General features: G+C 53.6%; 4 protein-coding genes across 4 annotated transcripts; all 4 read left to right on the plus strand.

Annotated features, from left to right (window-relative positions):
* Nucleotides 1–410: 410 nt before the first annotated feature.
* Nucleotides 411–1,731, plus strand: ATEG_08727 (putative mitochondrial carrier protein (Rim2); the record flags this gene model as incomplete). Its single annotated transcript, XM_001217312.1, has 3 exons — nucleotides 411–607; nucleotides 689–1,639; nucleotides 1,692–1,731. 3 exons carry the CDS (start codon nucleotides 411–413, stop codon nucleotides 1,729–1,731), a joined length of 1,188 nt encoding a protein of 395 aa, XP_001217313.1.
* A 2,355-nt stretch (nucleotides 1,732–4,086) lies between these two features.
* On the plus strand, nucleotides 4,087–6,900 carry ATEG_08728 (uncharacterized protein; the record flags this gene model as incomplete). The annotated part of the gene is made up of 3 exons (XM_001217313.1): nucleotides 4,087–4,242; nucleotides 4,310–6,272; nucleotides 6,329–6,900. 3 exons carry the CDS (start codon nucleotides 4,087–4,089, stop codon nucleotides 6,898–6,900), a joined length of 2,691 nt encoding a protein of 896 aa, XP_001217314.1.
* A 499-nt stretch (nucleotides 6,901–7,399) lies between these two features.
* On the plus strand, nucleotides 7,400–9,651 carry ATEG_08729 (WD40 repeat domain-containing protein; the record flags this gene model as incomplete). The annotated part of the gene is made up of 6 exons (XM_001217314.1): nucleotides 7,400–7,520; nucleotides 7,589–7,681; nucleotides 7,767–8,110; nucleotides 8,169–8,537; nucleotides 8,587–9,358; nucleotides 9,419–9,651. 6 exons carry the CDS (start codon nucleotides 7,400–7,402, stop codon nucleotides 9,649–9,651), a joined length of 1,932 nt encoding a protein of 643 aa, XP_001217315.1.
* Nucleotides 9,652–10,738: 1,087 nt separating this feature from the next.
* On the plus strand, nucleotides 10,739–12,055 carry ATEG_08730 (uncharacterized protein; the record flags this gene model as incomplete). Its single annotated transcript, XM_001217315.1, has 3 exons — nucleotides 10,739–11,205; nucleotides 11,262–11,863; nucleotides 11,937–12,055. The coding sequence occupies 3 exons, from the start codon at nucleotides 10,739–10,741 to the stop codon at nucleotides 12,053–12,055; spliced, it is 1,188 nt and encodes a 395-aa protein (XP_001217316.1).
* Nucleotides 12,056–12,241: the final 186 nt, after the last annotated feature.

Consider the following 12,241-nt stretch of genomic DNA (forward strand, 5'->3'; position numbering starts at 1 on the left):
GGAGCATGTACGACAATATGAGGATAATTATGACATTGCTTCGTTATGTATTTCTGCAAAAGCATTGGCTGGTACAAGTGGACTGTGAGGATACAACCAGTCCGTAGAGTCGTAGGAACAACAAGAGCCATATAATAGTACATCATTGCTTGCAGTCATACTCAGGAGCCTCCGGGGCGGCAAATTTCTTATCGGCGGCAAATCCAGACCGTTCCGCCAAAGCAAAAAATGATTCTCGGATTATGTCAACCTCTCATTCAACTCCTTCCCATTAATAGATTCTCGTCTCACTTCCATTCTCTTCATGAAGCATCGGAGTTCTGGATAATACGAAATACATGATTTGCATAGATTATCAATAACGCCTTGTTTTCACTGCCTTGCGCCGCGACTGGTGCAACACCCTCGAGATGCCTGTCACCGGCGCTCAACCCAGCTCTGCGCAGGCGCATCTGGCCCTTGGGAATCCTCGACCAGATCTCGGCAATGACATCGTCGTACAGTCGCGTGAGACGGGGGACGTCGTTCCCAACGAAACGCAGAAGCTCGTCCCCGGCTCGGGCACAAACAACCAAGCAAAGCCATGGGCTCATTTCTTCGCGGGTGGGTAAGCAAATGATCGAGACCGCGCGCGTTGGCGCATCCTTCCCGATCGACGCCGCCCAGCTGACCCGTGGACGTGTTCTAGAATCGGAGGCATGACGGCGGCGACCCTGACATCCCCCCTTGACGTCCTGAAAACAAGGCTGCAGTCGGATTTTTACCAGGCGCAGCTGCGGGAGCTCCGCGCTGCGCACCCGCTGCCCGCATCGCCATCGGCGTTGACGTCGCTGCCGCGCAGTGCGCTGATGCACTTCAACGAGACGTTCCAGATCCTCCGGTCGATCCATGTGCATGAGGGCTGGCGCGCCCTGTTCAAGGGCCTAGGCCCCAACCTGATCGGCGTGGTGCCCGCGCGTGCGATCAATTTCTACGTGTACGGTAACGGGAAGCGCCTCCTGAGTGATTATTTCGGCTACCGCGACGTGCGCGAGACGCCGGTCGGCGTCCATCTTACGGCCGCGGCGGTGGCGGGCATCGCGACGGGTACCGCGACCAATCCGATCTGGCTGGTGAAGACGCGACTCCAGCTTGACAAGTCCAACGCCGAGCACGGGCAGGGCCGGCAGTACAAGAACAGCTGGGACTGTATCCGGCAGACGGTGCGTCACGAGGGCATCCGCGGGCTCTACAAGGGCCTGTCGGCGTCGTACCTGGGCGTGACCGAGTCCACGCTGCAGTGGGTGATGTACGAGCAGATGAAGATGTTCCTGGCGCGCCGCGAAGCGGCCAAGCGAGCGGACCCTCACTACCAGTACGGGGCCTGGGACGATGTTGAGGTGTGGGGAGGCCGGATCTGCTCTGCGGGCGTGGCCAAGCTGATCGCGGCGGCGGCGACGTATCCACATGAGGTGGTACGGACGCGGTTGCGACAGGCCCCCACGGTCTCGATCGGAGATGGCAAGGTGGAAATGAAGTACACGGGTCTCGTGCAGTGCTTCAAGACGGTCTGGAAGGAGGAGGGGATGGTCGGGCTGTACGGTGGGTTGACGCCGCATCTGCTTCGCGTCGTTCCCTCGGCTGCGATCATGTTTGGGATGTAAGTGATTTTTCCCTTTGTTCCTGTTTGAATTTGGACCTGACTGTGATAGGTATGAGGTAATTCTGCGCCTCTTTGGTACAACTTCTTGATTTTATCTTGTTTTTATAATATATATTATAATTGTATTATAGCTTCTGCATTATTGGGGTTCGCGGTACTTTCGGGTGTTTAGAAGAAGGCTTGCATGTATACAATATCCACCTCTCATCTTGTGAATAGGAAATGACAGTTCACCGTGAATCCTGGGCAAGACGCCCTGAATCCTCCACCGCCTCTTTTTGTGGCTCATTGGGAAAGGAGATAGAAAGGTCTATGGCATTGTCCAGGCTGGATTAAAATCGAATAATCCTGGACGGGCGGCTTCTGGAAGCTTTCTTTGTTCCCACTGTGTACGCTGAGACAAGGCAGAAGCTAGCTAGGCACACAAAGTATCCACAACTCTCAGACCCTCGTCATCTACAGAGTATCTTTTTCGCCAAAATCTGACATGATTTCCCCATTGGGATAGGCTACAATGAGACCCCTCTGCACCGCCACAAACCCACAAATCATGCGGCTCTACGTGGCACCGCCACACTGTGAGACATCGTCCATGGATTCCCTTCCCTTCCCCTTCCCCTCATTAACCTGTCCATTTTCGATAGCGCGAAGGAGTTGTGATGAGAAATAATCGACCTGCAGAAAACCATCATCAAACTCTATCCCTCCCTGTGGCGAACGATGCCTACCCAAGGCTGCCTCCGAGCTCGTCAGGCCTCCCATCGGTTGCCGACGGTGCGGGCTTGGCAATAGACTCGAGGACTGGACAAGGAGGCTGTGACGTTCGGCCGGGGAGAGGCATCATTGCTTTTTTACAGGTTCTCGGTGGCAAAAGTTGGGGTTAATTTGTACTCGACGCTGTCGATGACGAACGGGGGTTTTGGGATTGCAGCTAAGAAAGAGTCCAGACTTCTTACTTGTACTTCCAGACTACACTTCTCGCAGATCAGAGCTCCACTGTTGCCCCAGCCCGGCTGTCGAGGACCGAACCTTCATTTTCTCATCATTATTCCGCTTCGGATGCTGTCTGTGCATGTCTCCACTTGTATATCCTGTATATCCTACATCCTTGCTGAAACATCCCGAGGGGTTCTCATGACCGATAGAGATTGTCTTCGGCGGTCTGGAGCTGACAAACGGTTCGTCTCCGGTTGATGAGTGACGTCGCGAGGGGAGAGAGCTGCGCCGCATTGTCGGATGGAAGGTCAGGGTAGTTTACCCTTAGTTCCAATCGTAAGGTCTCAATGCGTTGGCTCTCAATTGGGTATCGATTATTCGTCGCGGAGTTGATCAGAGGTGTACGCCGTAGAAGGGGTCCGTCGCTCTGGGATATCCTCACGTTCGGCAGGGCGGGGACATACACCTGCAAAAAACCCCCGATCCTTTTTTCTCTTTTCTTTTTCTTGAGGAGCAAATGGTCACCAAACAAAACCAATCACGCATGACTTCAGAGAACAAAGGAAATGGGGCAAAAGAAAACATATCTTGGCCGATGGTCTGCTTTCTCTCGGTCCATGACGTAAGCGAGAGCTTCAAGTAGGTACCCGAAAGACCACCATCGTTCATCCTGGACTGTAGAATGCACGTCAATTATGATAGTTGATATGGATATACCCCAACTAGAAACTTACCCAGACGTGGGAATAAAAACATAGAAGCAACGGTACGTAGATAAGGTACTTAGGTACCTAGTATAGCTACCACTTTCAACCATGGAACGACATACGGAGTAGGATCCCCTGCGGTGGAAAGCCACAATCGATCTATTTTATTTCATTTCATTTTATTTTACTTTTTTGAACTAGAATAATTAAGGGTGACCGATCATCCGGAGAAAAAGCAGACTAGGAGTTAAGCATCCAGTGAGAGATGCAGCTTCGGCACTTCTGCTCATAGAGTGAAATTAGTACTCTCTTTAGGCTGGGTAAATCGGGGCGAAAACGCCCATCGCCCTTCTCCCCTCCCTTCTTTCTTGAACAGAGAGTCGGTGAGGAACGTTCTTCCAGTTCATTACTCGACCAGGCGGTGTTGGCCCTCGTAACGGAATTGTCCTCTCCTGTCCTGTCCTGGTGGGAGGAGTGGTGGCTTGTGCTTATCCAATCTCATGGGCAGTCGTTATAAGAAGGATGCCTCGTCAACCTGACAACCTCCCAGTTCGTTTGTTCCCTGTTCCTCTTCACCTTCGTTTTCAGTCATTCTAGATTACTCCCCTGGAATGAGGTAATCGTTTCCCCGCCCGTCTCTTTTTATCTCACTGATTCAGCCTCGCGCCCTGACAGGTGACTTGGGTTGGCATCAGCTGTGTGGACCGGTGTGCCTTGTGTGCTGTGATTCTTCGTCGTCATATCGTATCTGACTCTTCTTCCTGAATTATTTTCTCTTCTCCCCCCAAAAGCCTGTTCACCATGGGTGACTCTTCCCTCTTCAACTTGGACTTGGAGGGGGACCTCCCCGAATACCGCGAGATGGAGGAAATGGACCAGAACTACCCTGACTCCAGGATCTATGGTCAACCCAGCGCACAATTTGATCAATCTCACTTGACTCCTCGCCCGTATGCTGTAAGTCACTATATGTACTAGCCTGGCTCTCGAAGTATCCTACAAAGCCACTGACAGGGTCTTGAAGTTCTCAGGGCCATTCGACCACCACTTCCCTCCCACCCCAGTCGGCACCAGTATGGAGTCCGCACATGGACAAATGGGCTTCGACAATGGGACCATCGGACACGGCCTGGGGCCAATGATGGGCTACCAGAGCCCTCAGCCTTACAACGTCGACTACACAACGCCCAGCGGTGTACAACTACCCACCGGCTCCATACAGGGCAAAACGACATCTGAGGAGGACGCAGCCGCGCTCACCTCTCAAATGAACCAATGGTTTAAGCTTATCCGCGAATCCGTTACCCGCCTTAGTGGTGACCGAGAGCAGCTATTCCAGATCCGCCAGAGATTCCACGAAGGCTTCTGTGACATCAACAAGCTATTCGACGAATATCTTGGAGTTACGGATGCGTACCCGAGCAGCGATGACAGCAGCTCAGATACTCCCCGATCCCTCCAGAACAACTCGAAAAAAGTGTTTAGTTGCGGCTTGTGCGGGGGTAAATTGATGAACCGAGGCACCTTTCAGAGACACGTTATTCATAAGCACAAGGCCCCCGCGGTTTATAAGTGCCCCTATTGCCCACTGGAGATGTTCCCCAGAAGAGACAAGGCCACCAGCCACATTGACGGCCATAGCCGCGTGAAGCACCAGAAAGACGCGATCACTCAATTCAAGGTTAAAGTGCCCGGACCATTCCAATGTGATTATTGCAAGATTGAGTATGACACCTGGGATGGGTACTGGGTGTGCTTTCAAAGCCATAGCCAAGTCATCGGCGGAGTCACTCGGCCACGCCACAATGGGCATAACGGGGGAGGTGGCAACTATGGTGGTGGCGCTTCCGGTGCGGGTGCGAGCGGTGCTTTTGGAGGCCAGATTCCTGGAAGCTTGGGTGGAACAGGACACCAACACTCCCACCAAGGACATGGGGCATATCAACCCGGCGGTTACTCCGGGTATTCTGGATACAACCGCCATCATGGAGCTAGTGTCCAGGACGGTGAGAGCCCCCTTTCGGAGTCGCCTTGTCTTTCCACCCCATGCAGCGAAGCGTCGAGCCCGGAGCCACCGACCCTGCTCAGTGACCTCACTGAGCTTTTGCCCAGCGTGAAGAGAGTTCATCCGCCGCCTCCGAAGAATATGGAATCTACCCTGACTCGCGCTCTTCATGCACGCCACTCTTCCGCTCCAGCCCTTGCCCGTGAGACCCGTCCCGATGAACTAGGACTCATCCCGAAGGACCCAGACCATTCTCCTCGTGATGTGAACGACGGTCCCAGGGACAGCTGCAAGTCATGTGGCCACCTGTTCAAGGGATGTGACAGGTGTCGAACGCAGAAGCACGTCGTTGACAGATGTCACGCCTGTGCTGACAAGACATGTTCGCTCCCACAACCTGCCCCTTTGCGGATTGAAATTCCTCGCAGTCGTCTCCTTTCCAAAGATGCATCAACAAATCTGTGGGAAAGCTCCTCTCTATCTTCGGAGCAGGATGACACGTCCTTATTCGATGAGCTCCAGCATGAACACTTGGATAATGGTCCGTGTGGTACAGCATTCACCGAAGATCTCTCGGGAAAATGGAAGATCAACAACGACGCAATGCAAGAGTGGATTCGCAAACCCGCAGAGCTTGACTTCCTCAAAGATTTTGCTACAAGAGACCATGGCTCCAGAAGCGACCTGTCATGCTTCACTCGCATCCTTTCTGAAGCTGGGGTAGGATGGTCCTTCACCGCTAGGACCTGGGCAAGAGAGTATGGAGTCCCCTCTAAAGACTCCAAGTTGATCTCGAGCAGAATAACCCGTCGGCCGAGCACGATGTCCCTCAAGCTAGCTGAAGGGGGCATCTTGATAGCAATCTGTGAGATGGAATTCCGGCCATTCTTGGCCAAGGGGGTGGTTTCAGGCAGCCTGTATCGCAGTGCGATGCTTTGCGACCCAGGACTTCGCATAATGTTGCCGTTTTTGGGATTCTATGGTAGGACTTCCTCACTCTGGATTGACGATGTGTTTATGCTAAGTAAGACGGTGTAGGATTGGGATCCAAGGCAGACCTCTTCACCAAAGGCCGCAACATGATCCCAAACATCGCTCTCCAAGGGACTTCCTTCATCGCCAAGCAGATGCAGAGCGAACACCACGATGCCCCGATCTTACGTGATGCAGCGTCCACTGCTGCAAAGGCAGTGTCGCGCAAGCGCTCTGCTCGATTGCGGAAGAAGCTTCAGGCCGTTGCTCGAGTACTTGCACGATATGCGTCGGTTGCCAATGCAGCCCCGGGGACTGATAAGCAAGCGATTGCATGCAACAGCAACTTCGACTCGAAGTCCACCACCCCAAGTGGTGAGGTGACCAGAGTCGGCGACGGCAGCGCTGGGCCTGATTCGCAGGCCTTGCTTGAACGAATCTGCGAGATCATTTCCTTCATCAATACTGGCATGACCGACATGTTTGCATCCCCGGAATATACGTTTTTGGATTGTGATGATGACGATGATGATAATGGAATGCGGTGGGTAATGGCGTTCTTTTGGCAATTCTTGATTGCTATCCTGAGAATGCGGAATGGCTCGCTCATCGCGACAGACGTTGTTGCCTGTACTTGAAAAGTGGTACGATGTATTGATGCATTGTACAGTGCGAGGACTTGGATGCTTGGGCGTATGGGATACCTCTGTTGTTCTATATTGGATCAATCTGTGATTTATAGCCTTTTGCTGGCGTTATCGAATCCATGGCCTTTCACTTGGATACATCTCATGTCGGCCTCGGGGATAGGAGTTAACACGGAAAGTGGGGAAGATGACATAACCGGTGTGTATCGATAAGCAGTGCGCCCCCAGAACCAATTGACCGTTGGACTCCCTGTCTCGCCCTCCGCCATTGACTTGCCAAGGTATTATTACGATTGGAAGCCAAACGAGGGTCTGATATGACCCCTGCGGCCGACACTCGATTCCTTTCCCCCCCTCACATCTTCACCTGACCATGAGTTCCTCCGGCTCTCCTCCCGCGGCCGGTGACCGACCGGAGTCCCGCAGCCAAACACCGACTACATGGCATCCAGCGCGCGAGTGGCTCGAAGCGGATGACGACGAGAATGACATGGACTTTGAGCCAGAATCGGAATTTTCGGAAGACCACGACGCCCTTCCTGATCTGTACGACGAGGACGAGGAAGACGGATTGGCCGACGAAGACGCCGATTTCCACGCCGCTGGGTTTGGTACGACCTCCTCGTCTTTCTTGCATCTATTCTCTTGTGCGAGGCTAATGCTTGATTCCTTGGTGAAGGTGGCCTGGGTATCCCGGCCGGAAATATACACATCGAGTTCAGCATGGACGACGCCGAAGACAATGGCGGCGGCCGCGGAGAACACAGCCGAGGTATGACAGGTAATGTTCCTTGAGGTTGTGCGAAGCATGAAGTGCGATGGGGGATTCCGAAGGACTGATGAGACTGATGTTGTAGTGGCAGCCAGCCGTTTCTTGAATCTACTAGCCTCCAATGGCCTGCGGCATATCCTCCACTCCAACGCCTGGCGCGGGAACTTCGTAGAGGAGGATGACGAAGACGACGACTTTGGATTCTTCAGCTATCGGAATCGACCACGACGGACTGGGAATCATGAACCACCGAAGGTTCCGAGCGAAGAGGGTGCTAAGTTGATGAGTTCCGGCGATTTCGGGAGCAACTCTTATTATGTCGATGAGCTGAAGAAGCGCAAACGCTCGCTCGCGACGAAGGTCATGTGGCGTGAGCTGGGCGTGGATGTCTCTGGGGGTCCGAAGAGAGACGTACGGGCTATTTCTCAGGTGAGTGTTTCTCCCCCAGGTTCGGCTGGAGTGATGCTAATGAGAGCTGGGAATGTAGGGCCTGATACCGGGCTCTGCTGCGGACAAAATCATCCATTTCGACTCCCGTTGTTACTCGGGGCAGTTTTCCGACGACGGGAATTTCTTCTTTTGCTGTGCGCAGGACTTCAAGGTCCGGATGTATGACACGTCGAATCCGTACGAATGGAAGTACTACAAGACGGTCGACTACCGGTTCGGTCAGTGGACTATTACCGATGCCACTTTGAGCCCTGACAATAGGTTCCTGGCGTATTCGTCGATTCGAAATCTTGTCTGTCTGGCGCCGACGGATCCGGCTGACAGTTCCGAGCCTACTATCTTGGATCTGTCATCGGTTTCTAGGCGCCCGGACCGTGGGCCCCTATACGGCAACTCACACTTTGGGGTAAGACATTTTTCTGACATGTGAATTGAATATCTCTAACGGCAGATAGATCTGGTCTCTGCGCTTTTCCGGAGACGGACGCGAGATTGTTGCAGGCACCTCGGACCAGTCGGTGGTGGTGTACGACATCGAAACTATGCAGTCTGTCTTGCGTTTACAGAACCATGAAGACGATGTCAATGCTGTCTGCTTTGGCGATAAATCCTCACCCCATATCCTCTACTCAGGATCTGACGATACCACACTTCGCGTGTGGGATCGGCGCTCCATGGGCGACGGACGCGAAGCGGGCGTCTTCATGGGACACACGGAGGGACTGACGTATGTCGACAGTAAAGGCGACGGGCGATATGTTCTCTCCAACGGCAAGGACCAGACAATGAAACTGTGGGATCTGCGAAAGATGATGACGACCGCCAAGTTCGATACGGTAGACATCCACCGGTACACGACAGGCTTCGACTACCGGTTTGAGCGATATCCCGAGGGATACTATCAACATCCACACGACTGCTCCGTGGTCACGTTCCGGGGTGGCCATCGGGTGCTCAAGACCCTCATCCGGTGTCACTTCTCCCCGCCGGGAAGTACCAATTCGCGATACGTGTACACGGGTAGCGAAGATGGAAAGGTCTATGTATATAACCTGGATGCCACGCTCGCTGGCACGATCGATGTTGGCCAGGCTACGGAAGATACGCGTCCGCAAGATCAGGACATCTATACGACCGCGTATGAGATGCGCACGCGGAGCGGCGAGATGACATGGCGAACGTGTGTTCGAGATGCTAGCTGGCACCCCAATGCCCCAGTCCTTGCGGGTAAGTTTCACGCAATGGTTTGTTTCGTGGGGAAAGACTAAAAGGCTAATGATATTGCAGCGACGTCATGGAATGGCTGGGGCCTGTCGACAGGTACCTGCACGTTACATAGCTGGAATGACGGGGCCGCAGAGGATGAGGGCAAACCGCCAGTCGGAAAGAGCTACGACTGTCGGCTGAACTATGTGAACGAATTCAACCAATTCAAGGACACGATTCGATATCTGAGGAGTCGACCAGTTGAACGGACTCGGACGCCTCTGGATGACGAGTATGCCTATGAACTTTGGTGAGGTTCAGAAAATGGGGTACATTTCTTCTCTTACAAAATACACTGTGTATAGTCTGCCTAGTATATGATGAATGAACGCCTTTAAGCTGAAGACTGTCGTAACAATATGCGTGCGAAATGTTTATACTGATACCGGAGGAAGGTTGTCCCGTCCCGGGCCGGAACATCAGCTCCTCCACCGCAGCTCCTTCGACCGCGATCCGAAGCTGTCTCTCACTTCCATTCTCTCCCCTTCGTCCCATCACTCCCGTCAAAACCGTATCACGAGGGAATTCGACGACCCATCATCTGTCCGCACTTCCGCCGACTGTTCTCCCCCGTCTCACTTGTTCATTACGCACTCCCGTGTGCTGACGGTCACCTTTCAGGGGATACACCCTGCGCGGAGATCCCGTGTACTTCCTGGATCATTCGCATTTGAAGACTAACCAGCAGCCGGACCGACATTTCACCTACGACTTTTGCGTTCTCACTTGTCTACGTTTGCTCTGTGTTCTGATCGGAAGGGTGATATCAGACTGTTCTCAAGCAAGGATCTCTTCTCACTGTCTGGCCGTTGGAACAGCAGGACTTTCATCATCGGCGACACCTTCTGTGAAAGGATACTATCCTCATCTCTGTGGACAGACACTTCTCTTACTTTTTACCTGTACTTGGAATCACTTCTGGAGAGGAGACACTACGCTCTGTATCTCCGCATCAGAGCGGTCACATTGCTGGACTCGGTGAAAAGACTTTGTTCCTCTGTGAAGCTGTGTTCGCTTCGGATTGTACGTATCTTCGAGCCTTCTATCCTCCTGTCGTTGATCGCCCTGTTCTTGCTTCTGGTGTGGTGAAGGGGATGTGCGTTGTTTTCTCTCTTTCGTCCAGGATGGCCCCATCTTTTCCCTCGACTTTCAGGACTCACAAGCCGTTATTTTCAATGAATGATTATCTCCATGCTAATTGACGACTTCCGTCTGCAGACATGTACTTTGGAATCATCGCAAGAACCTGAGAAAAGCAAAGCAAGAAGAAAACAAGGACTGTATTTTGCACAATCAAGCTGTTCCCTGTGGCTCTGACGTTCCGAGCCCCCCTCTAGCACGATGGCCACTGAGGACGATAACTTCGATATTGACATCTACGGAGATGGCAGCGGATACAACGCCAATGACCAAGGCGATGACATGAAACACGACGACTCGGAGCTGATCTTAGACGCTCCCGACCAGCCGCAGACGAGCGGTGCCGCACAGAACGATGGTTTCACAGAGACCGACGCGAAGCAGGACCACGCGGACGGCACCGGTGCCAATGGCGAGCATGTAACACAACCAGAATCTAACACGCAACACACGTCGAGTGAAACGCCAGCACCGACACAGGGCGTGAAACGCAAGGAACACGATGATCGGCCCACCGATCCTGATGCAATGCCGGCGCTGTTGATCTCCGATCTGTTCTGGTGGACGACCGACGATGACATCCGCGGCTGGGTCCGCCAGGCCGACTGTGAGGATGAGCTGAAGGATGTCACCTTCAGTGAGCACAAAGTCAACGGCAAGAGTAAAGGGTATGGCATGCATATCATTCAGCACTATCCCACCGTACTAAGTAAGCTGCGTACAGACAAGTCTTTGTCGAATTCACCTCGCTGCAGGCGGCTACCGCCACAAAACACAAGATCGAGTCATTCAACATCACGGGGCAAACCGGCCGCAAACACACAGTCACCTACACAAGCCCGCAACCCAACCCGTTCCGCACGCTGCCCAAGGACGCCCCCATTCGCAAGGACAACCAGGCGCGCGCCATGTCCGGCGGGTTCAACGCGCCCAACCAGAACATGAACTTCGGCATGAACAACATGGGCGGGGGCTTCCGCGGCGGCCGGGGAGGCTTCAACAACCGCGGCGGCATGAACAACATGGGCGGGTACAACAACCGGAACTTCCAGAACCCGATGGGTGGGTTCCAGAATCCCATGGCGGGCGGCTTCGGCGGGAACGCGATGGGCGGCATGCAGAACTACGGGTTCAACCAACGCGGCGGCATGATGGGTGGCATGCGCGGCGGACCGGCCAGCATGCGCGGCCGCGGTGGTGGCATGGGCGGCGGACCGAATATGATGGGCATGCCGATGAACCCGATGGGAGGCATGGGCATGAACCCGATGGGCGGTGGAATGAACCCGATGATGGGCGGCATGGGAGGCAACATGGGCATGCAAGGTACGTGTCACCACGCACGGATGGAGTCGATGGAGTCACCATGGGGTGTGTGTTCTGACCGCGGTATGGCTAGGTAAAGGCGGCTTCCAAGGCCCCAATCCCGGATTCAACCAGGGCTTCTTCCCCAACCAGGGCGGCGTTGGCGATGGATCGTGGAATCCGCATGGCGCCAAGCGCAGTCGACAGGAGTAGAGATCAAAAGTTTCTCTCTGTTCTATTTCACCATGATGACATTCCGGCAGGTGTTTCTCTTGTTCTTCATGCGCTCATACTCTGCTTAATTCGGTGTCTGCATTGCTATCGTCGGGGTTCTTTTCTCTGTACTACAGTTCGATTGATTTACTGTTTCTACGGCTTATCGGGAAATCGGTGTGTTTA

The sequence above is a fragment of the Aspergillus terreus genome, genomic scaffold (assembly GCF_000149615.1).
Source record: "Aspergillus terreus NIH2624 scaffold_13 genomic scaffold, whole genome shotgun sequence".
Lineage (NCBI taxonomy): Eukaryota > Fungi > Ascomycota > Eurotiomycetes > Eurotiales > Aspergillaceae > Aspergillus > Aspergillus terreus.